The 22,614-nt window shown below is 50.6% G+C and overlaps 1 protein-coding gene across 1 annotated transcript; it reads right to left on the minus strand.

Moving 5' to 3' along the window:
* Window positions 1-1,074: 1,074 nt before the first annotated feature.
* On the minus strand, window positions 1,075-10,308 carry NRN1 (neuritin 1). Its single transcript, XM_087737198.1, has 3 exons — window positions 9,877-10,308; window positions 5,669-5,813; window positions 1,075-2,388 (listed from the first exon to the last, which is right to left on the minus strand). The coding sequence occupies exons 1-3, from the start codon at window positions 9,929-9,931 to the stop codon at window positions 2,157-2,159; spliced, it is 432 nt and encodes a 143-aa protein (XP_087593324.1). The 5' UTR covers window positions 9,932-10,308; the 3' UTR covers window positions 1,075-2,156.
* Between the last annotated feature and the right edge of the window lie 12,306 nt (window positions 10,309-22,614).

Raw genomic sequence — 22,614 nt, forward strand, 5'->3', positions numbered from 1 at the left:
GGTGGGGGATTAAATCTAGAGGGAGGGCAAAGGAAAAGCAAATGCAAGCAGACCTGTGTCTGGCGAAGAGAGGCTGAGCCCTGCAAAGCCCCCCCCTAACACACACATAATGTATTTTATCATTAAAAAATCAACATTGCTTCCAGTGGTAAAGGCGCCCGGCTCCAGTTCCTGAGCGCGTTCGTTGCTGGGATTCAATCCGTTTGGGAAATGCAGATTGGCTTGCGACCCACTGTTTGATTTATGAACTGTTACATTTGCTATTGCTTACACATTACATTGCGGACCTTGGGAAGGAAGGGGAGCAGGGAGAGGGGGCGAAGGAGAGAGAGAGAGACCCTGCCACCCTACACATTGGCAAAGGAGAGCGATTGCACAGGCAACGGCTCCCCACCGGAATAAATCACCTCACACCAATTCGCGGCCCCTACCTCCCCGTCACCCACTCGCCCACCCACCCCCGGTCGCCAGCTGGGCTCTCGTAGGCAAAAAGGACGTGTTTACTCTCTGATGCGTATTTCTTTATAAAGGCATCAGGCGCCTATAAATAGCCGAGGTTAGAGCAGCTTCTGCTGCGAAATCAATACCCCGTCCCCCCCTTCCCCTTGCTCCTTCGGCTGAGCTGCCTTATTAATTATGAAAGGGCTCCTCTGCGCCCCGGCTCCGCAGCCTCCTCCTTAATGGTGGTTGCTGCCCTCCCTCTCCTCCCTCCGCCGGGGCTCCGCGCCCGCCCCCGCGGGACCGCCGCGCCGCCCGCCCCACGCCGCTGCGCCCCGTCTCCTTCGCCGGCTCCGGGCAGAGGGGAAATCGGGGGAGCAGAGGGTTTGGGTCTCGGGAGGAGGAGGCGGAGGAGGAGGGTGGGAGGATTTATAGCGTATTTTTTCAGAAAGAAATAAAAAAAAAATAATAAAAAAAAAGGAAGGCTGAGACTAACCAATTCAGCCGCCCTGTCCTTGTTTGAACTGAAATTGCCACGTTCATCGAGGGATCGGTTCGGGATTTAGCCTTCCTTGCCTTAAAAGCCCTGTCCCTTTCAAGATACTCTAGGCATATTTTATAAAAAGGACGACACCCTCATTTCAAACAATAACTTTTATTTTATACTTCTGTCTATACTTTGTAGCAAATCTTTTTTTGTTATTTTTTTGCTGAATTGACTTTATAATAAACTTTTGTTTAAATTACATTTTTCTTCTCTTTTAAAATCAAGGCTCTTTTTTCAAAATCATTTTGCTGTTGTTTTTTTTTTTTCTTTAGGTTTACATTTAAGCCCCCTTTTTGTGATCTCTACGGTTGGATATTCAGGTATTTTACTGGTATGTGTAACATCTAAAACAAAGAGGAGGAAAAAATTAAAGGCAGTGAATTCGGAAAGATGCCTTCGAACAGCAAGTAAAGGTAAACTCTCAGAGATCTGTTAGCAGCATTCCTTCACTCCTCCGGGCATTTAGACACATCTCTTTCTTTCGCTCTTCCCTTCCTTCCTTCTTTCCTTCCTTCCTTAACTGTTCGTTTCCCTCTCTCTCTCTCTCTCTCTCTCTTTTCCACTCGAGGAAAAATGCTCTTTTTTATTTTTATTTTTACTTTTATTTTTTTGCAGTGGAATGACCAAAAAACAAGCGACTGTGGAGGAAAGATGAGAGATTGTGAATTATTCACCATATGCTTCACACGTGGACATCTACCTTGGATTCCTCGCCAGTGCCTTTTTTTGCCTGCGTTTTTGTTCTCGCCTCGCACACTGCCACGTTTTTAGAGGAGCCCGCGGCCCGCCGGGAGGTATCCCGGCCGCTGACAACCTTAGCATTAGGTGGCCCAGAGCCGTTCCTGAGATTGCTTTTGCACAACGAGGGCTCGAGTTTGTGTTTTTTTTTTTTTTTTTTTTTCTATTTTTGATTCGAAGCGATAGTAAAGCTGAGGTCCGATTTGGGCTGCGCGCCGCTGCCTGTTTGGTAACATTTGGCAAATAAAACACAAAAAAATAAAGGGAGAACGCTTCCACAGTCCTACATGGGTGTTTCACCACCATCAGCCACCACCACCACCACCATCATCATCAACCACAGAAAAGCACAACGTCCCCAAAGCAACGGATGGACCCTTCCTCTATAGATCCAGCACATGGAGAGGGTGTGGGTGTGGGTGTGCTCGCCCCCCTAGAAAGGCAGCCAGGTCACTAGGGCGGCCCACAGAGCCGCCAGCAGCAGGGGCACAGCCGGCGGGAGGAGGGACGGTGCCGCGCCGCTGCCGCCTCCGCACAGTTCAAATAAGCTGCCTTGGAAATCGAGGTTTTTGGATTCCCGTCTCAATTTCTCCCAGAGGTCTGTCGCTCCTTCCTGGCAATCGGTGAGCGCTGTGAGGGTGCAGGCGTGGAAATCATCCCAGTACCTGCAGGAGGGGAGAGCAGCCGGCATCAAAACAGGCAGGCACCCACCTTCCCGGGGGGCCGCCCCCTCGGGCCTCCCGACGCCCCGACGGCCGAGCTGAGCGGGGGCATTCCTTAAGGGGGGCTGGCGCCCGGGGAGCCCTAAAACCCGGCCCCTGCCCCCCCACCCCTCCCACCCGAGACACCGGTTTCGTGGGGGGATCCCCGGCCCCCCGCCTTCCCCGGGCTGCCCCACGCTTTGCGCTGAGCAGCGGCTCTCCTGGCAGCTCCCGGGGGGGCTGCCGCTGGCTGCGGTTTCGGGGGGCCCCCTCCCCAACCCTGCCTCCGGCACCAGCCCCAGCTGGGCGGGATGCGGCAAAAATTGCTTTGCTGGATCTTTGCTTGGCGGGGAGGAGAGGACGTGCGCCCCTCGGCTGGCAAACGCTAGCCTCAAAGCCCACGGGCTCGTCCCAAGGGTTTTTCGTCACCGGTGGGAGCGGGCAGATGGGGGTGAGAAAGGCGCCCCTTCTCCCAGGCGGAGGCGGCATCCTAGAGGGTCCTGGTGCAGCGTTAAGAAACCCTCGGGAGGGATCCCCCGGGGCGGGGGCAGGAAAGGAGTAGGAGGAGGAGGAAGAGGAGAAGAGAAGGAGGAGGAGGAAGGAGCATCTTCCCCTCCCGGTCCCTCCCGGGCGCCCCGCACCGGCCCGCGGCGCGGGGGACTCCCCGTCCGTTGCCAGGGGTCTGTGTGCAGCGAAGCGTTTCTCCTGCCCCAGGGTAATTTCCAGCTGTTCCCACACGTTTGTCCTTTTTCTTTTAATTCCCTTCTTCACCGGGTCTGGACCGGGGGTTGCCACCGGGGCAGGACCCGTTCCATTGCCCTACCTGGGGGGGACGGGACGACCTTTTCTCTCCGCTTCTGGGTTATCGAAAATCACCCCGAATCTGCCTTTCTCTCTTATTTTCCCCTTTCCTCAAGGCAGGCGCCTGCAAATTTGGATCTTGATTTTCTTTTTTTTTTTTTTTAAAGTAGTCCTACAGCCTCTAATTTATGAGCACTCTAAGCTAGTTGTAGACTCCCAATGTTTGCTACATTTGTAATAAATAATGAGATACTGAGAAGCCAGAGTCTGAGAGTGTGCCTCTCCTGCAGTATTTCTGCTGTAATTGCATCTCCCAAAGGAAAATTAAATCTTTTCCCATCTCCTTTCAATACACATCCCGGCACAGGGCGAAGGCAATCGGGTGGTGGGAGGTGGTCGGGGAAAGGGTCTTGCTTGGAAAAGAGGTACATTTTATAGGTCGCGACCAGCTCTGGTCCGGCACGCCAGGGCCAAAGGACATCATATTAGGACGCTGCTGCCCCTGGGTATTTATTCCTCATGCAGGACACGAGGTAAACCGCAAGCCAGCATTTACAGCGAGGTGCCAGCCTTAGTAGGTGCTTGGCTCACAAATCTCTAGGTAGAAAGAGAAGAGAGGAGAGTTACAGAGTCTTTTCTTTCTCTTTTCTTTTCTTTTCTTTTCTTTTCTTTTCTTTTCTTTTCTTTTCTTTTCTTTTCTTTTCTTTTCTTTTCTTTTCTTTTCTTTTCTTTTCTTTTCTTTTCTTTTCTTTTCTTTTCTTTTCTTTTCTTTTCTTTTCTTTTCTTTTCTTTTTTTCTTTTCTCTTCTCTTCTCTTCTCTTCTCTTCTCTTCTCTTCTCTTCTCTTCTCTTCTCTTCTCTTCTCTTCTCTTCTCTTCTCTTCTCTTCTCTTTCATTTCCTTTTTCCTTTCCCCTTTCCCCTTTTCTTTCCCCTTTCCCCTTTCCCCTTTTCCTTTTCTTTCTCCTTTCCTTTCCTTTCCTTTCCTTTCCTTTCCTTTCCTTTCCTTTCCTTTCCTTTCCTTTCCTTTCCTTTCCTTTCCTTTCCTTTCCTTTCCTTTCCTTTCCTTTCCTTTCCTTTCCTTTCCTTTCCTTTCCTTTCCTTTCCTTTCCTTTCCTTTCCTTTCCTTTCCTTTCCTTTCCTTTCCTTTCCTTTCCTTTCCTTTCCTTTCCTTTCCTTTCCATGTCACCTTCCCATTTAACGTCCTTCGTTTTCTGATTTTCGCGGAGCAAAATCAGAAAAAAACTGTTCCAAACATATTTATGTCTAAGGACCTTATCTCGTTTCTAAATATGAGTTGTTGTTATTGTTGTTTGGTTGTTGTTTTGTTGGTTTTTTTTTTTTTTCAGCGGGGGGAGTTTGTGCCGGAAAACGGTAAGGGGGAGACGGGAGAATACCCTGTGCAGCCGGATATATATATATATATATTTTTTTTTTTTTTCCAGACGCATCGAAAATGCCTGTTTCTGCCTCCCTGCCCGGGACGGGAGACCCCGAAGCGGGGCGGGCGAGGCGGGAGCTGGAGGCTCCCCGGCCCCCGGCAGCCGCCCCGGGTTCCCCGCCTCCCTTCCGCTGCCCTGAGCTCTGGAGAAAACTACCCCAAATTTAGGGCTCTTTCAGCTGTCCCAGTTCCTCCAGCTGCGGAGAGGAATTGGGAAGGAGGGAAGCAGGAGCCGATTGTGCAAGACGAGCTCTTTTTCTCCCTTTATTATATGTTGTTGTTGTTTTCTTCCTTTTTATTATTAGTATTTTTCCCCTTTATCGTTGCCCCTTCCTTCTCCTCCCCTCTGTTCCAGGAGCGGGGCGAAACTGGGGAGAAACGCCCCCGAGGGGCGCAGGGGGGTGGAGGAGCGCTGCCCCTGGACCGCCCCCCCCCTCCGCCGCTGGGCGATTAATATCGTGGCTGGGCTCTTCTCTTTTTAATTATTTTGTTTTCTGAGGAATCGTCTCCCCAGCCCCGGCTGTCCCCAGCCGGGGTGAGCTGCCTCCCCCCGGCCTGCCTCGGCCTTGGGCGCCCGGGGGGACCCCGGAGCCTGCCAGCGAGCCTGGGGCCCGAAGGCAGCGACAGGGAAAGGGGTAACAACCCCCGCGCAGGCCATGGCAGCACCCCGCTGCAAAGCAGGAGAAGGGAAAGAACACAAGGGGGGGGGGGGGGGGGAGGAAAAAAAAAAAACCACCCAGATTCACGGAAGGAAAAACTAAAAAAGACATTGTAAAAACTCCCTCCAGACTTCACTGTTCCCCAAGCCCGGCCTGTCCCCACGGCAGCGCGCTTGGAGGGACCCCGGAGCAGAGAATCCAACCCCGAAGCACCAAACCCCGCGCTACTTCTGCCCCTTCCCTTCCCACCGCCACCATCCAACCTCGCCCAGCCCCGGGGACCCCCGAGTCCCGTCTCCCCCCTCCCCCCCGCCCCGCGGCCCCGAAGGAGAGAGGAAAGACCTACGCGCAGATCGTTTGGAGATTTCTCTTGTCGTCCAGGTCCTGCGGGTAGTTGGCCATGTTATCGCCCAGCCGCAGCAAACAGTCCGAGAAGCCCCTAAAGACCGCATCGCACCGCCCCGCCGCTCTCACCGCCTGCACCAGGTACGCTGGGGGGGCAGGGGCACAGGTCAGCTCCGCCGGCTCCCCCACCGCCCCCGACCCCCGCCCCGCTGCCCCCACCTCGTCCCTTGCCCCCCCTCCGACACCCCCCCCCCCCCCCCATTGCAATGGGCGCGCCCCGCCGGGCGGCGGGGATTTGGGGGCAGGAGGAGGGAGGGGGAGCGAGCCAGGGTCGCCATCGGGCACTCGGGGACACGAGTCAGGGGCTTTTCGCCCTTGGCTTTTTTAGCACCGGGGTTTTCGGTGCCCGTGGATTAACGGCGTTGATTTCAGTCTTTTTTCTTTTTTTCTTTTTTTTCTTTTTTTTGTTCTGAGGGGCGAGGAGGGGGGCAGGCTAGGTGAAGATGCGCTGCCTGCTTCTCCCGGACTTGCTCCTTTGTTAGAAAATTCCGCCTGGAAGCGGCAGGCGCGTTTCTCCGTACAAACACTGGCGCACACACAGGCACACACACGGCTCCTGATTGCCCAGGTCGCTCGGCAGACACCGTGCGAGACTCAGCGGGGGGAAAAAAAAAAATACTAATCAAAAAAAAACCACACTAGAAAGAGCTGAGGGAAAGACACGAAAAGAAGCGTCCCCCAGAGCCACGCAGGCAGCTGCCAGGGCGCCGGCCGCGGGGCTGCCGGGGCTGGGGGCAGCGGGGCGGGAAGGGGCCGGGGTGAATCCCGCTCCCCCAAACCTGCTGCCCCGGCATCCTTCGGGATTGCGCTGGGAAGCGGCGCTCGGTTAAATACAATAGTAACAAACCCAAGAGCACCCGCCTGCAAAGGGGGAAAGAAGGCGAATGACGGCGAGCCGGAGATGGCTCCTGCCGGGTGCCGGCGGCTGCCGGGCCAGGCCCCGCGGGGGGACGGGGCGCCACGGCCTGTGGCAGCCGCCGTGCTGGGGTACCCGGGCACGGGTGGGGGGATGCTGATCCCCAGCCTGCCAGTGGCGGGGCCTGGGGAGGCCGTGGTGTCCCTGGCCCCGGGCTGGACCTCGGGGCAGCGCAGATGCGATGCCGCTGCGGCCGGCGGGGGCGGGAGGGGGATGCCCCCCACCCCCCCCTTTTTGGAGGAGCCCCCGTCCGCCCACACCGCCGGGGGGGTTGTTCGGGTAGGGGTCCCCTCCCAGTCTGTCTCCCCAGGACATGGCTGTGGCGGGGTGTGTGTGTGTGTGTCTTTCCTCGCCGGGCACGGGTTACAAGCTAGATGGCTGACTCCAAAAGAGACTGTTTCAACCCAGATCCCCCTCTTGCCGTTTGATTCATCGCTAACACGACTTGGTGGCCACTCCCCTCTACACACACACCAGCGCCAGCCGTCACATCAAAACCCCAGCAGGCTACAGACATTGGCTACGGTAGGAAAAAAAGCCAGGCAAACAAATAGAGAAGAACTGCGGACCATCCCGAGGGGAAAACCATCTCCTATAAAACCCGCGCCATCCCGCTCCAGCAGCTACAGGGGGTGACGGGAGGGCAAATTGCCACGAATTTCTCCGAAAACGTGACGGGCTGCACTGAAAATAGGGGGTCCGAAGGGGAGCCCTGCCTCTGGCCCGGGGAGGGAGGGTGGTGGAGGGTCAGGTTTGGGACCAGCGGGGCTCGGAGCATCCCTCCCCTCCCAGGAGCGGCCTGGCGCTGTGTGCCCGCACAGGGCACTCCCGGTCCAAAGTCTTCCGAAATCCCACAACCACCACCACCACCAAAAAAGCAAAAGGGGAGAGACGAGGGTCCTTCCCAGCCAAACGACAGCGGGGTTTCTCTTGAACTAGGTCGCTTGTGCTTTGCCGTGGCCCCGACCTCCCCCCCCGCCCCGTCCTTCAAAGACACGAGTGTGCAGCGGTTTGCAGTGCGGCAGGACCGCAGGAGCCACCCCTGACGGATCGTGCCCCCTCCCCAAACCCGCTCCCCCCCGTCAGCCCTCCCGCCCTTCAGCTGCGCCTGGCCCGCCCCGCCTGGCCCTGGGCGCCTTCGCGGGGGCTCGGTCACCTCCCGAAATGGCCGGGGTTTCGGACTGCTCCCTCTCCCTGCTGCCCAAATAAATAAATAAATAAATAAACAAATAAATAGTTTTTTTTTTTTTTTAAAGCCCTGGTGCTGCTGCGGGAGGCATAGACATTTTAGGAACGAACCGAACATCCATTTCATACCAGCCATTAACCGGGGACGGGGCAAAGGCAAATGGCCCTTTGCAAACCCCACAGGGACAACCAGAAGCTGATTTCGGGGGAGGGAGGAAGGGGAACGGGGGGGGGGGGGGGGGGAGGTTACCCGAAATACCGAAGGAGGAGCAGAGAGGAGCTTCAAAGCCGTCCTCTCCCAGGGCACCGCAAAGCCACCGCACCGCCACCACCGCCGCGGTGCGCGGCGATATTTGGGGGTAACTTTCCAACTGACTGCTCATGCTCACGCCAGCCCGGGGACGGCGGGTCCCAGCGACTCTAGCCACCTTTCGAAATTTCACCGTGAATAAAATCCTCCCTCGGGTGATTCAAATAAACACGAATGAGAGAAAAATCCTCCTCCTCCAAACGAACAAACAAACAAAAAAAATGCAAGGACTGAAATTAAGGATAGCATCCAAATAACGCCTTCCCCCTTCTTTCTCTGACAGTACAGAAAATGGCCTTCTGAAGAGTTCAGCCTCATTTAAAATGGAATGGTAATATGAACGGAGGGGTTTGCATCGTATATCCACATTTTCCAGAGGTCAACATTTCATCGCAATATTTCTTATTTTTTTCTTTTCGCGATGAGGAAACTGTTCAAGGCATTTCGCCTCCTTCTTTCCTCCCTTTCTTGTTCTCCCTCCTTTTTTTTTTTTTTTTTTCCCCCCCCCCTCTTCTTTCTTTTGGTCCCCACAAAATGCTGCAGAGATTGTCTGGAGAGGAGGGTGACCGAGCAAAAGGATCTTTAAATAGCAATGCTGAGCATTTTTTCTATCGTAGCAGAATTCCTTTGCAGGCAAATATTTTCAAAGGTCTCTTCACACCTGATAATCTGGATAATAAAAGATGCGCTTTAATCGCCCTTTCCTTGAAGCCCAGTTTTGGATCATGCTCGGGAATATACTTATTCAGTATATAATTTTAAAATATACCTGTACAGAACCAAAGTGGTCATTAACTTGGAGACTGCTTAACCTTTGTAACTCGAAAAATTTTCAGCAAAGAAATGTTGAATAAAATGAACCTGAGAGCAAACCAACAAAAAGAACCAGCGAAAAACCCAAGATATGAAACAAAACCAGCAACGAGCACACAAAAACACATATTGGAGTGGAGGGAAACCTGTTCTATTTTAAGCAACTTAACATATATAGAAATTTTTTGGACCCGCTCGTTTTTTCACAGCGGTTCTCCGAGCACAAAATTAACGACCGGGCGGTGGGACTTCGTGATTTCTTAATAATTTTTATTTGTCTAATCCCCGCATTCGGGTAGATTTTTTTTTTTTTTAAAGTTAGCGTTGGTTTTGTTTGTTTGTAGGCTGCTCTGCAAATGGGAAAGCCTCCAAGTTCCCAAAGGGAGCCTTTCGCTTGTCCCCCTGATTTTCTGCAAAAAAACTTTCCAGCTAGATCTCTCGCAAGCCATTTTGTGCCGGTTCTTATTTCTCTGTCCCTCGGGGAGAGAGGGGATTTCTTAGCACTGGAGTCCCCAAACTGTCGATGATGAGGAATGCAGGGGATATCCGAAAAGCAAATACAAATGCAGTCGTTCGTGGGGACGGCGAGAACGGGGGGGGGGGGGGGGGAAGGAGGAAGAATAAGAGGGGGGAGGAAAAAAGCAGAGTATGAATGAGCATGCACTGATTTAGGAAAACGAACAACAAAAGTGATTTAAGAGGAATAAGAAATCGGCTCCCTTTCCTGCGGAACGCCTGCCTTGAGAGCCTGCAGAACCGCGAGGATGCCGGCGGGAGGGAGGCAGAGGGAGCGGGGAGCGGGGGTCCCTCCGCCGCCCCGAACCGCGGCCGTCAGCGCAGGTTACTCCGACATTCCGCTTCTGCATGCATCAGCCGGGCTTTGGTGCGCACAACTTGATACCGAATTTGGCAGTCCACTTACCTATCTGTACAGCAAGGATCAGAGAAATATATCTGCCGTTCAACTTAAGTCCCATCCTACATTTAGTAAAACCATTTGCGGCTGCAGATCTTTAAATAGTTACTTTGGAGAACGTGGGGGAAAGCTGAAAAATAGGCATTGCCAACAAGTTCCGAGCAGCGGAGGACTTTGCAGACAAGGGGGGGAGACAAGAGGAGAAGGAGAGAAAGAGGGAGGCAGAGGGAGAGGGCGAGGAGGACTAGCTGGGAATGGTTCGCTCCATTAGGAGGGGGCGGAGGAAGTACAGCCTCACGCCCACCACCGGCCCTGACGCGGGGGGATGACACGGACCGGGGTTTTTTCCCCCCTTCTTCTTCTTTTTTTTGAAAAAATGTGCACCTTGGAAGAGAAACGCCATTTATAGGCATCACAGGCTGGATTTATCCGCTCTCCCCGTGTCCCCCCGCCCCATTAATCGCCCAGAAACTCCCATCCCCCCCCCCCCCCCCCGCGCTCCTCCCGCCCCGAGTGGCGGCGGAGGGGCGGCAGCCGGGACCGTCCCCCGGGGCGGGAGGGATGCGGGGGCGGGGGGGGACACGCGCACACGCACAGACACACGCGCACACACGCACACACGCACACAGACACCACGCACACCCCGAGACACGCAGACGGAGGAGCCGTCCCCCCGGGGGTGGGGATAGCACGGCAGAACCCCCCCTCCCGCCCCCGGGCCGCCCCGTCGGGGCTGGCCGGCCCGGCCCCCGCGCTGCGGAGCGGGGAGGAGGAAGGGGAGGTGCGGGGGTCCCCTCCCCCTGCCCGCCCCTCCCCCACCATGACGTCACCCCCAGGCTGAGGTGGAGGGGGGAGCGGGGAGCGGGGCGGGGGGAGCTGGTCTCTCCCGGCCCTGCCGCCTGTGCTCAAGCCCGGTGGCAGCAGCCCTGCCGTGGGACCGCAGAGGGTGGCGCGGGGAAAGGGGTCACGCGTGGGGTAGCCCTGGGGAGCCGCAGTGGGGCCGGCCTGAGGAGGTGGGCCGCGGCACCCCGTCCTCTGGGGCCAGGCCACAGGTGTGGCAGGGCTGGGGGCGGGGGGGGCCGGGGCTACCTGGGGCGCTGCCCGGGACAGGGCTCGGTCTGGGGTGCTCCCGCAGCCTGACGCCCTCCTGGGACCCTCCTGAAGGCCAGCCCCGCCTGGAGAGCAGCGTGGGAGGAACCTAAAGGTGCCGGCATGGGCTTCTCCCGGTGCAAAGTAACCAGCCAAAACCCCATCCTACAGCCTTCCCCCTGGGCTCTCCCACTGCGAAGTTGTTCCTCCTCAGCTTAGCCCTGACCTTCACCTGTAGCATCTGTAGCATCTCCAGGAGCCAAAGGGGGGCTGGTGGGAGGAAGAACTACTGTTCACCTTTGCTCCTCCCGGTCCCAGGTCCCCCACTCCTTGCAAACCCACTGTGCTGGCAGTGCTTGGCCCCCAGTTGGTCCCTCTGTTTTACAAACCATCCATGACAATCCTCAGACCTCGATGACAGAGGGCCAGCAGCTGCCAGGTGGGGTCCCCATGATCCCCGTGGGCTGCAAATGCCTGAAGCCCACCAGGCAAGGACAGGGATTGCACGGGATTAGATGAATCAGTGCAACTGGAAGTAAGGAAACTGGAGGGCAAGATGAAAAGCTTCCTTGCTGAGAGAGAGAGCTCCATTCACAAAATAGTGCTGGGGAATGGCATTGCCTCTTTAGGTCTACCTAATGTGTGCAGAGGCAGCCTGCACGTGCCTCCTCTTAAAGCCGTCATGAAACCCAACCTCTGTTTCTTCAACTGGAAAGCAGGTATAATGTTGGGTAGCTATGCTAGCAGGCAGCTGGGGCCTGCAGATGAAAAACGCTGGCTTGTCTCCTCTGCACCTTCCCACCGTTTCTTTTTGTTCCACCTCTTCTTCCTATTTATAGATCTCCACTACAGATGGCGAGCCGGATTAGAGGACAGAGCTGGCTGAAAATTAACCTGAGCAATGAAAAAAAAAAAAAAAGGTTCATTTTCAGCCAGCTCCCAGAGCCAGCTCAGCATGTGGACACATGGTGGTAGTGAATGCAGTGCAAAGCACAGGCAGTGGGTGCCGTGTCCCCTGGCAGCTTGCCCTTCCATTCACTCAGCCATGAAGCTGCAGCCCAGAGTAGGGCTGTCTTTTACACACTCCTGGAGACACTGGTGGCAGCAAGGAGGCTAAGGCTAAGCTTCGGACTGTGCACCATGTTCTCTTTCAAAGGAATGAAAGGTTTGAATTCAAGCTGGAGCTAAGGCAAAACACTTTTACTCAGCTCTTTGCTGCTGTGGTAATCGGTGTTTTTGTAATGCAACGGAGAGACTGAAGTGGATATCAAAATGTGGAGCCCTGTCCTTTTCCCAGGAGGGATAGGTTAGATAGATAGCCCAAAAGATCTTCTATGTCTCACAGTCAGTGCATTATCAGCATAAAAAAGGAAGAGGCCGAAAGGAGTGTGGGTTGAGGTACATGGATATAAACATGGGACCTACCAGCTCTTGGCAGCTCGGCCACTTGTGGCTGTGTTTGCTGTTAAGAAGGACAAGGCACCCTTGCAGAAGCACCAGGTTGTGGAGGCTGCAGCAAGAAGAATTTCTCATTTCACTCCTCTGCCTTATTGATAACTGTATTGGTTTATTTATACATTAATATCTGCTACGGTTTTGTTTGCTCCTTTTTTTTTCTGAGGGCAGACAAGCTATAGCTTCAGGTTAAAGGTTGGGCTGGCTCCAAGAGGCTTGCGTTGAACATGATTTTTGACATTACACTATGTAAATCTGCTTTGGAATGAACTTCAGGGCAGTTTCCAATGCACAATCAGGAAGAGTTTAATATCTGGCTTTTGGTACATCCATCACCGCCGAAATGACTGGAGCCTCTGGCAATCTGGCCACAAATCTCATAAGAACAGGCATTTCTGGGGGATTTCTGGCCAAACAACAACAACAAAAAGACCTAACAGCTAGAGGCATCAATTACAGAGGCAAAAAGGGCCTGGCCAAATTCCTCTAAATGTTCTTGACTTGACTGTTGGGGCAGCCCAGCTCTGTCTGAAATTCAAGCCCGGCTCCAGCCTTACCACCTTCCCTGCCCCAGGAAGGGGCCCGTCGCGCTATAGATTCTGAACAAAAGCCAGCGGTTTCAGCCCATCTCAAATAGCAGCACTCTCAGCTCTGCTGGGAGCTGGGGAGCAGGATGAAGTGGGGACAGTTGTTTATCAAACTATCCTTTTTTTTCTTTTTTTTTTTTTCCCAACATGGTATTAGAAAGTGCTTGAATATCAGCCCGCCTCTAAGAGACATCTGTGTATGTTTCAGGAAAGGAGCATCTGACGGAGCCTTGCTCAGTGCCTGTTAGGACAATTTGCTCATCAGCACGATTTTGCCCTTGTTTTTTAAAAAAAGGGCTCCGTCCTGGCGGCAGCCTCATGCTCCGCTTGTTAGGGTTGGCGGCAGTGTCATCCCACAGCCGCGTGTGATCACTGCCGTGGTGGAGGCAGGCGGAGAGAGCCCACGACTGCTGGCCAGATATAGCTCTGCCAGAGATAGCAAAACTGCCTTGCTCGGCGCGGCAAAGCCCGTAGCCACCGTGGCGGCGTGGGCTGCACCGTGCGCCGGAGTGGCTGGGTAAGTATTTGGGTGGGCAGCCCTGCGCTCTCCCCACCGGGTGGAGAGCAGCGTGCTGGGCAGCTGATATAAAGCGAGCTCAGCTCCATCTAAACCATCTACCACAAGGGGACCCACCGCGTTTAGCGGATGTATTTCTCATTTAGCTTTCGGCTGACTGTCATGGCTGAACCTCAAAAGAGGCAGCCGGCTCGTGGTAGCAGAGAGAGCTGCTTTCCCTGGTAAAGCTGGCTGTGTCTCTGCATTTCTTTTTCCCTTCATCCTTTTTTTTTTTTTAAATGCAAAATATCTCTTCAAACAGGTCACACCATGGGCTCTTCAGTTCACGGTTGCGGGCTAGTAATAGGGATAAAACCTGAATCTTTGGTGCTGTCAGTCAGAGGCTGATTTATTCTAAGCATCGGCTTAGGTTGGAGGGGAGGGTCCAGTGATCACAGTGATATTTAAAGTCCCTCCTATGGGTGTGTGAGAAACATATTCGCTCATCCTGCAGTAACATCGCCTCTACCAGGAGGTGACTATTTGCTTTTACTCTCCCTGACGATCAGCCTGAGATCCGGCCCTAGCGAAGCTGAGAGGAAACAGAGGCCAGTGACTTCTGCCTGCGTACCCTCCTGTCTGGCGGGTCCTCCGAGAAGGGGGGACAGACTGACAGCTTTACAGTCCTGCACAGGTGGCTGTTCTTGCTTGTGCTGTGGCTTCCAGCCCTCAGCTGCTACTTTCCCTAGAGGAAGGTAGCCAGCCAGAAAAATACATGCAAATATTAAACCTAGCTGATAAATGAATAGCTGTTCACGGTATGATCCTCCAAGATTTCATTTAAGTAGAAAAATAATGAAAACACACTGAAAATGTGACAGGTAGGATTAAAAAAATACGGCCAGACTCCTAAAGCTTTTTTGGGTGGCCTTGTTCATTAGACATCTGGCTTCGTTACTGGCTGGATATGCCTGACTTTAGCTAAGCAGAAAAAATTGAAGTTGTGAGACCTGAGACCAGACTTTGTCCCACATCTGCCTAGAAATTGTACTAAAATAGTGCTTGTCCTTCACCATGAAAATCATTGTCATTTGATGTCTGTGAAAACATATTTCTGAAAATATAAACTGTTGCTGTGGTTCCAAATATAAAACTGGGAAAGAAAAAAGTATATGGCTGAGTAGATGTAAAAGAGATGTGATTGCTTGATACCAAATCTTTAAAAAATGGAAAATGCTGGGTAAGGTATTTGTAACCTATTTGACACAGAAAGCGATGATCTGATATAAACTTAGAAAGTGATTAGAATAATGCAATCTTCAGTCTCAGCTTCTGGGATTTTCAAAGGGGAAAACCAGAACGCCAGACTTCACTAGGTTCGTTTGAAAAGCTCAGCCTCTGTGTTCATTCTTCAGTAATTTTCTCTTTTAAAAAGCAGTCTCAAAACAACAAGGTGTCACTTGACCACGATCAGCTCGTGCCAGCCAATCAAGTAAGGAAAGCACTATCTATTACAGAAACAGTAGTGTCTGCATTTAACTGCACTCCTCAGCGATATATTTTTAGGAGGGTGCCTGTGTGTGCACTCGAAATTCTGCATCTTATTAGCATGACCCCTTTATATCGGATTGTAGCACTGGCATTGCTGCTGAGCCCAGGCAAGCTGAGGGGAGGTACGTGAGCCTGCACTGCTCTAGCCAGATGGAGTTCACACCCACTACAATTATGTTTGCAACACATGACTTGCTTAAGGTGCCTGTGGATGTTTCAAAGAGTAGGATGGTTTCAGTAAAGCAGTCTCAGAAGAAAGCAGTATCAATCCTTAGCATCTTTACCACTGAAATTTTCCTTCAAGAAACATGAACCTAGGGCCAGTCTGTACACTTTTCATCATAGGCTGGATGGAATTATATAGACCTGGAAAATGGCTGTTAAAAGGCTGATATTGCCGGATTTCCTGGCGTCTAGACTTACTATTGTCATACAACACAGAACCATAGAACAGCCAAGGTTGGAAGGGGCCTCCAGAGATCCTCTGGTCCAACCTTTCGTGGAAAAGGGAGCCCAGATGAGATTATTTAGCACCCTGTCCAGTTGTGTCTTGAAAACCTCCAGTGCTGGGGACTCCACCAGGCTCCTGCAGGTTCCAGTGATTGCTTCATTATGGCGAAATCCACACTGCGTAAGGAATTGGAAGGTTTGTGATGAGCCATATGTATCATGCCAGAGCTGTTGATTACCCTCTGACATCCTTAACAGATGCCTTGGTCCAGATACCAGTCATCCTGATTGCGTGAGAATAACCTTGAGTGCACTCCCATGGTATTAAGATAATTTCAGTTTCTCTGGTTGCAAATGCCAGTAACCAAGTTCTGGATCTTGGTTCAGCACCAAGCCCCGAGTCTGGAATAATACCACCGTTGCCAGAATACAAACCGGCTGCACAAAACCTTTATCCTCAGTGTGTATCAATAACTAGTCCTAAAAGTTGCTGGCACGTGAACGTTTCCTGCTTCCATGGCCATCAGCACCACAACTTCTATTGACCACAATGAGATGGGATGTTCCTCAGTGGCGTGATATTCTGATTCATGTGTGTCTCCCATTGATTTATAGAGTATCTACTGCCACAGCAGCTGTTAAACTTCAGTTACAGTAGGACTTCAATAACTGAAATACCACTCTGAGATTTCTTTATAACAGTCATTATGATTCGTTCTAGAAAAAAAACATATATTTAAAGAACCAGCCATATCAGTTTTCCAGCTATCATGGGAAGATACCACTTCTATGTTTCAATTTTTTCTTCATCAGTCCTTATTCATGAAAACCAAAGTTTCAGGGGAACTTGGGGACTTAGGGAGCAGGAAAATGATGAGTTAATTAATTGTGGGCTGATGAGAACATTACCAGGACAGATGCTCTGTCAGTCACACGTGCATTGCAAGAACTTCAAGTGAGATCTCACTTTCCTGGGAAGGATGAAATCTGGGAGGAAGAATGTATGCAAAGGTGAAAAGGGCTCTGTGACAAGGAAAAGGAGGATGGATGTGTACATGCATCTGCAATCTGATTTGCAGAGGTGCTGAGGACATGCAACTTCTTCATCCCCCTCCTTCTCCACTATTAGCTTTAGGAACATATTTATGACACTGGAAACTGGGAAAGGTGAGAGATAAGTCCCCTGAATCTGAGTAGAAATGTTCTTCTTGATGTGAACTGGGAACTAGTTTCACAAAGGCATGACTTGATCAGAAGTATACATTCATTAAAAACCAATCTTCAGAACCCACATTTGGGCCACATTTGTGTGTGCCACAATTGGCATAATTAACTCAAATATCATTGTCACGTGTCAGCTGCCATGCAGGTGATTGCAGCTGGAAAAGTCAAGAGCAGTTCCATGGTCGCTGTTCATAGGTGCATGGAGCAACTAAACAGCTGGCAGCCTCCTTGAGGACTTGTCTTGTTCCTCGGCATGATCTAGCAGTGCAATAAAGAAGCTGGAAAGTGATGTGGATAGCTGTGGACTAAGATGTTTCATGCATCACTTATCCATTGCCATTAGCAAACTCACATCCAGGATCCAAAACCACCTTTGTGAGCATCAAAGGCCTTTGCCCAGTAATATTAAGGAGTTACATCTCTTTCTCATGTTGTTCTTTGTCTGTGCCATCCCTGATCATTCTTGCCTTTGGGTTTTGCAATGAACTGTTTGCTCTGCTAGACCCTAGTAATTTGGGAACCCCAAGGGCCTTGGACAAGCCCCCTCCACCAGGGGAGCAGGCAGTAGCCATTAAAGGCAGACTGGAAAGTGGCAGGCTGTTGTAGTTTGTCTGTCCTGTCACTAGAGTGAGACATGCTCACAAGCATCCTGGGCTCCTTTTTTGGGAGGTGCTGACCAGGCCTGTGGGGTGCTGGTGCTGGTGCTGGCACTGAGGGGGCACCGTGCACCATGGTAGACCTCGGTATCCTCAGCAGCCTGAGCCTCGGGGTCAGAAACATCCTTTGTCATGACCTCTTGATAGGCGTGACTACTAACCCCTGATTCCTGGGCATATGGGTGTCTGATCTGATCTGTAGTCCAGCAGAGTCCGCCAGCATCTTTCTATTGACTTCCAAAAGACTTTGAGTCAGACCATCACACTGCTTAGCCTGAGCGAGACCAAGCAGCAAGATATGTATTGCAGATATTTCTTGGCGAGGCAGCAAGGAGAGCGAACTTTTTTACTGAAGGGTAAAAAGACAGCAGTAGTTCTGACATCTAAATAAAATGAGTCATTGAGGAAACTTCCCTCTCTCCCCCTCCGTGATGTGCCCACCTGAAGACCCATGATTTATGACAATGTATTTCAGAGGGTCCCGTAAGGACAGTTTGGGTTTTTTTCCCATTCTTTCTTTTTCTCAGAGCAAAGCGTGCTGCCCTGCCAGTGAGTGGCTTGTGCAGGTCCAGACGGAGAAAGCAAGCTGCTAAAAGGTAGTGATTGCAGCACTGATCTCTTGCAGGCTCTGCAGTGTGAGGAGGTGGTTCTGAATCACAATGAACTTAATTGAACAAGAAATGGCATTGATTTTTCCTTTTCAGCCCTCCCCATTGCTCACAGCAACAGTGCACTGAACCCTCTGGCCATGCCAAGTAGCAGGATGGCACAGCGCAGTGGAATGGAGATTTTTTTTATTTGTGTCCTATAATTAGCATGTATTTATTTTTAAATAGGGTAAAAAACAAAGCTCTCTAGGCTTTGAATTGTCATCAGGGAAAAACATTGCCTGTGCAGTAGGAGTTTCAGGAGCACAAGGAAGCAGGTTATGTGAGAAACTATAGCTTACTTTTTACTCCCCTGGCCAGGAAATAACATTGTTCTTGAGTTTATCTGATTGTTGAAAGAAGTAGAATAACACAATTGCCATGCTGCTGAAGGGCTCCTAAAAGGTCATTTTATTTTATTTTTTTTTTTAAACTTAGACAGATAAAGGTGCATAAGCTGCCTCCAATCTGCAGGGAAACAAGGAAGAAAAGCATTCCATACTCCAATTATTGAATCATTGCTATTTTTTGCCCTGTTAGGTAGGCATGTTAACACATAATTACATGTTTGAACAGCTAGCGATTTCCTACATAACCTGTTAAACATATCAGTGAACATATTCAGGTGTTTACTCTGACTTAGAACTGTATGAGGGGTGTGCATGTTTTCCAGTGTCTCTCCCCCTACTTCCCCCAAAATGTCAAAAAAATAAGTTACAAAGGTATCTGGGAAATTCTCTAGCAAATTCATGCTAGCAGTCTTAGGCAGCGCCCAGATCCCAGCTCCGGTATCATAATTGGGTTCCCTGCAACGCACAGCTTGTTTTGTTCTTGAGGGGAATTCTTTAGCTGAGATTGCCAGGCTGAGCAGGGGAGGAAGGGTGGCTGAGGGAAATTTAGGTGCACGGCACTAGGTAGCACAGTGCATGCCATCTATCATGGTGAGATCAGCTTCTACCCTTAATAAACATGTATCCCCAGTAGCAGGTACTGGACACCAGAACAATTTGATCTTATGTTGGAAATGGAAGGGGAGGGTGAATGGAGTTAGGCCGGCTAGTTCAGCCGGCGGGCGGTGACTTCTTACTACGTGCTGAGCTGGCTGCCTCTGCATTGTGAGCTGTGCCTCGGAGCGAGGGGACAGCAAAGCTGACCTCCTGCCTGAAATCCCTGCTGGTGTGGAAAGGGGCGACCCTTCACAGGGAGCTGCCAGGGGTCCCTGGGGAAGGCAGCCACCGCACCCCCCACCATGCTCTTGATCCTGGCTGCCAAAACAGCGTTTTGGGTCTGTGATCAGCTTTAATGCTGGGTCTGATCTCAAGACCTGGCCGCTGCAGAGTCAGCGCAACGCGTTTCTCTCACCTGCCTCCTGTCACTTGATATTTTCATTGCTTTCTGAGGAGCGATTAAATGGATACTGAGCATGTATGGGGTTTCATGGAAGTCCTGTCATTGACTTCAATAAGAGCAGGATCAGACTCTTCTAGAAACAATATAAGTCATGAAAGTGCTGAATGTTGTGCAAGAACTAAAGCAGTGTGTCGTGTTGCAATATGATACATATAACGAAGTTACTGGCATCCAAGCACTTTGTCTAATGGGGAAAAATGCATCCAAGACTTGCTGTTACCGAAAGCAGGGGCTGAGCTGGATAGCCTAAGAAACGAAACTCAAGGAAATGGCAATATTTTGGGTTAGCATGCCTGTGACCCGCTGGGGTAAACCTTTGACACGCCTCTCCTGCTAACTGTCCACGCTTTGCAAACTCACCTCTGAGCTTGGCAGAGAAGGCCATGGATTTCACCTCCGTCAAGCCTGCACCAGAGTAACAAGAAGCTGGCTTTGACATTGGAAGGGAACAGGTGACATTTTTTTGCACTTCTGATAAAGGGAAGCCTCTAATGAGCTGAGTAGGTTGAAGAAGCCAGCCAAAAGCAGAAGCAGTAGGGCAATACTCACAAACTATTGGGAAGAACTGAATGGGACTGAGCTTCTCTCTGTGTAAACAAAAGCAGAGCCATTTACCACAGCTCATAGCAGTGGTTGTGGCTCGGTGTATCTTTTGCCAGCAAAACCTTCAGGCCAGCAGGAGAAGGCTATTGCAGGCCCTCCAGCCCCGTCCCGCAGCTAATGCCCTTGTCCCCCAATGGCGAAGCTGCTGAGAGACGGGAGGTTGGATGTGAGCACCTGGGGAATGTCTCGCATCAGTCAGCACTGAGCACGTTAGAAGACAGAGCCGCACCGTGCATCTCAAAAGTGGACAGCTGTTCACCTACTACAGCTGTATTGGTTTGGGATTCTGCTGTTCAAAAGAAGGCCTCGAAACAGAAAAAAAGTATCAGGAAAAACAATAGGAAGTCTAGCAGTCTGATAGGCTATAAATACAATACAGTGAGGCTATGAGATATAGAGCTTAACACCAAAAATATTTCGTATATTAAGAAGCCTCCAGTGATTCTACTGTGAAGATTATGCCTAGCTTTACATGCTAAGCCTCATTTTTCTGACTTTCTGCAAAAAAGCTGCTTTCTCCTTGCAATTTTTCAATTATTTTCTCTAGCCAGAGGAGGATTTTTGTGTGTGTAAAGTCTGAGGTTAATCTGACAAGGAATCTTAGAGATATGAGCCTGAAAATTGAGACTAGGGTTTCCTGTTGGTACAGGATTTTCAGGTTTTTTTAAATTTTATTTTAAAGCATCCTATCTCAAAACTCAATACGTGTGGAAGCCTTTAACGTGATTATTTAGCTTTCTTCTCTGAAAAATTATTCTGCTATAAATATTTTAACAAAGGCATTGTTTAATTCAAAGTATTCTGCAGTGTAATCGTTTTAACACATCCCTCTGCTTTTAATCTGCTGCATGTCAGCAACAACCTATTTAAAAAAAAAGTCTACCTACCTGCTAAGGTGCTGTGCCTTTACAAGCAAAGCAGGCTGGGAAACCCTCTTCTGTCTATACTAGAATTTTATGAATGAAAAGAAAACCTTAAGCAAATTAGGGAAAGCTGGGCAAGCAGCTTAAAACTCCTAGAAGATCTGTATTTGTTTCTTTCTCTTATTGCTTTCTGTAGTTTATTGCTAGTTAAACAGGTTGCTAGATGTTCTTGTATGGCTGCCGTTGCTAGATATGGTGGTACAGGTAGTCACCGATGGCTGGGAGCCTCAGTGGTGTGTGCCTGGTTAGGGGGTGTCCCCTGTGCCAGGACTGTGTCAGATGGGAGGAGCAGGGGAGATGCTGGTGTTTTCAGTGTTGCTGATGGTGGATGATGCCAGCCAGCAAGGGTTGCTGGGGTTGTTATCATCAGATTGCCGTGAGGTCCTGTGTCAGATGCAGCCAGGCCTCCCCATGAAGAGACCACAGAAGAAATGTCATTGTCTCCTCGCCGTGGATGACTAAAGAAACTCTCCCTCTCCTCAAACCTGTGAGGAACGAGATGTGTCTTTGGTGCTTCTGGCACATGGCTGAGAAGGGGAGTTGACCTTCCCTGCTCCTTTGGACAGTCAAATTCATGTGCATGCCGGAATTCCTAGTTCACAAAGATTTAATTATAAGCTATGTAATACATTATATCGTTTATCTATTACTTATATTACCTAAATAATTTAGTTATAAATTTTATTGATTGCCATACCTGTTGCTAGAAGCCTTTGATGCAGGCACAGTGCTGGGCTGGAGAGGGCCTGGCACTATTAGCACCAGCATCACCTTATGGCTCGTTTCATCTCAGTGCCTGCCCAGGTGACCATGATCCTAACACCTCTGGTGCGACTCAGGTCTGGCGTTGCAGGTGTATTCGGCTTCAAGAGCTGTTAAGTGGCAGGAGGTTTGCAGGTGCTATCCAAGCAGGTGCTATCCAAACAGAGAAGTCCGAGATAAAATGAAGACCTACCTGGCCTTTCGTTCTTGGTGTTCAGCTATTGTCTAACCGTCAGCTTCCAAAGTCTACCAGCAAATTATTTCAGACTGTTTTTTGGGGCTGGATTTTGTCGTCTTTTTTTTTTTTTTTTTTTTCTTCCCCCCCCCCCCCCTCCCCGGATCTTGGAAAAAGAGAGTTTCTTTAGATTTGTCACATACGTGATAACTCATCACCTAACTGATATACAGCAAACCACACCAGTATCTCCAGAGTGCTAAATTACTTTATTTCTCATTGCTTACTCTGGTAGGTAGGAAAGAGCTTTCTTTCACATCAGTGGGACTAAACCACAGCACAGTGAAGTGGAAGATAAATCTGAAGTGCTATCAGATTTCTCAAATCCTAGCCCATGCTCTGTTCACTGGGGACTCCTCTGGCTCTGCAGCTGGCCTACATTTAACCTTGTATTTCTTGCCCTTGCAGCTCCTGGGCTTTATAAAACAGATCTCACTGGATATCATCCTGGTTCTTTCTGTTACCTGCTTCATCCCAGATTTCAGCCTGTTAGAAGAATGGTTGATGGAGCTGGTTTTTTGTCTCCTGTGATCCAACAGATATCCACTGTGGGAATACACCTTGTTTTTCCTTGAACAGTAAGAATCAACCAACAGGAAATAATGTTTTTGTTTTTCTGCTCTGTGTTGGGTCTTTTTTTCCCCACTCAGAAATTT

This window comes from Nipponia nippon, unplaced genomic scaffold (assembly GCF_047370975.1).
Source record: "Nipponia nippon isolate SJK-2023a ecotype South Korea unplaced genomic scaffold, ASM4737097v1 scaffold_1, whole genome shotgun sequence".
Classification (NCBI taxonomy): domain Eukaryota; kingdom Metazoa; phylum Chordata; class Aves; order Pelecaniformes; family Threskiornithidae; genus Nipponia; species Nipponia nippon.

Coding starts and splice junctions, on each gene's coding strand:
- NRN1 (XM_087737198.1), bottom strand. CDS start 9,931: ATGGGACTTAAGTTGAACGGCAGATATATTTCTCTGATCCTTGCTGTA. Junction 5,814..9,876: donor GATCCTTGCTGTACAGATAG/GTAAGTGGACTG, acceptor CTGCCCCCCCAG/CGTACCTGGTGCAGGCGGTG. Junction 2,389..5,668: donor AATCTCCAAACGATCTGCGC/GTAGGTCTTTCC, acceptor CCCCTCCTGCAG/GTACTGGGATGATTTCCACG.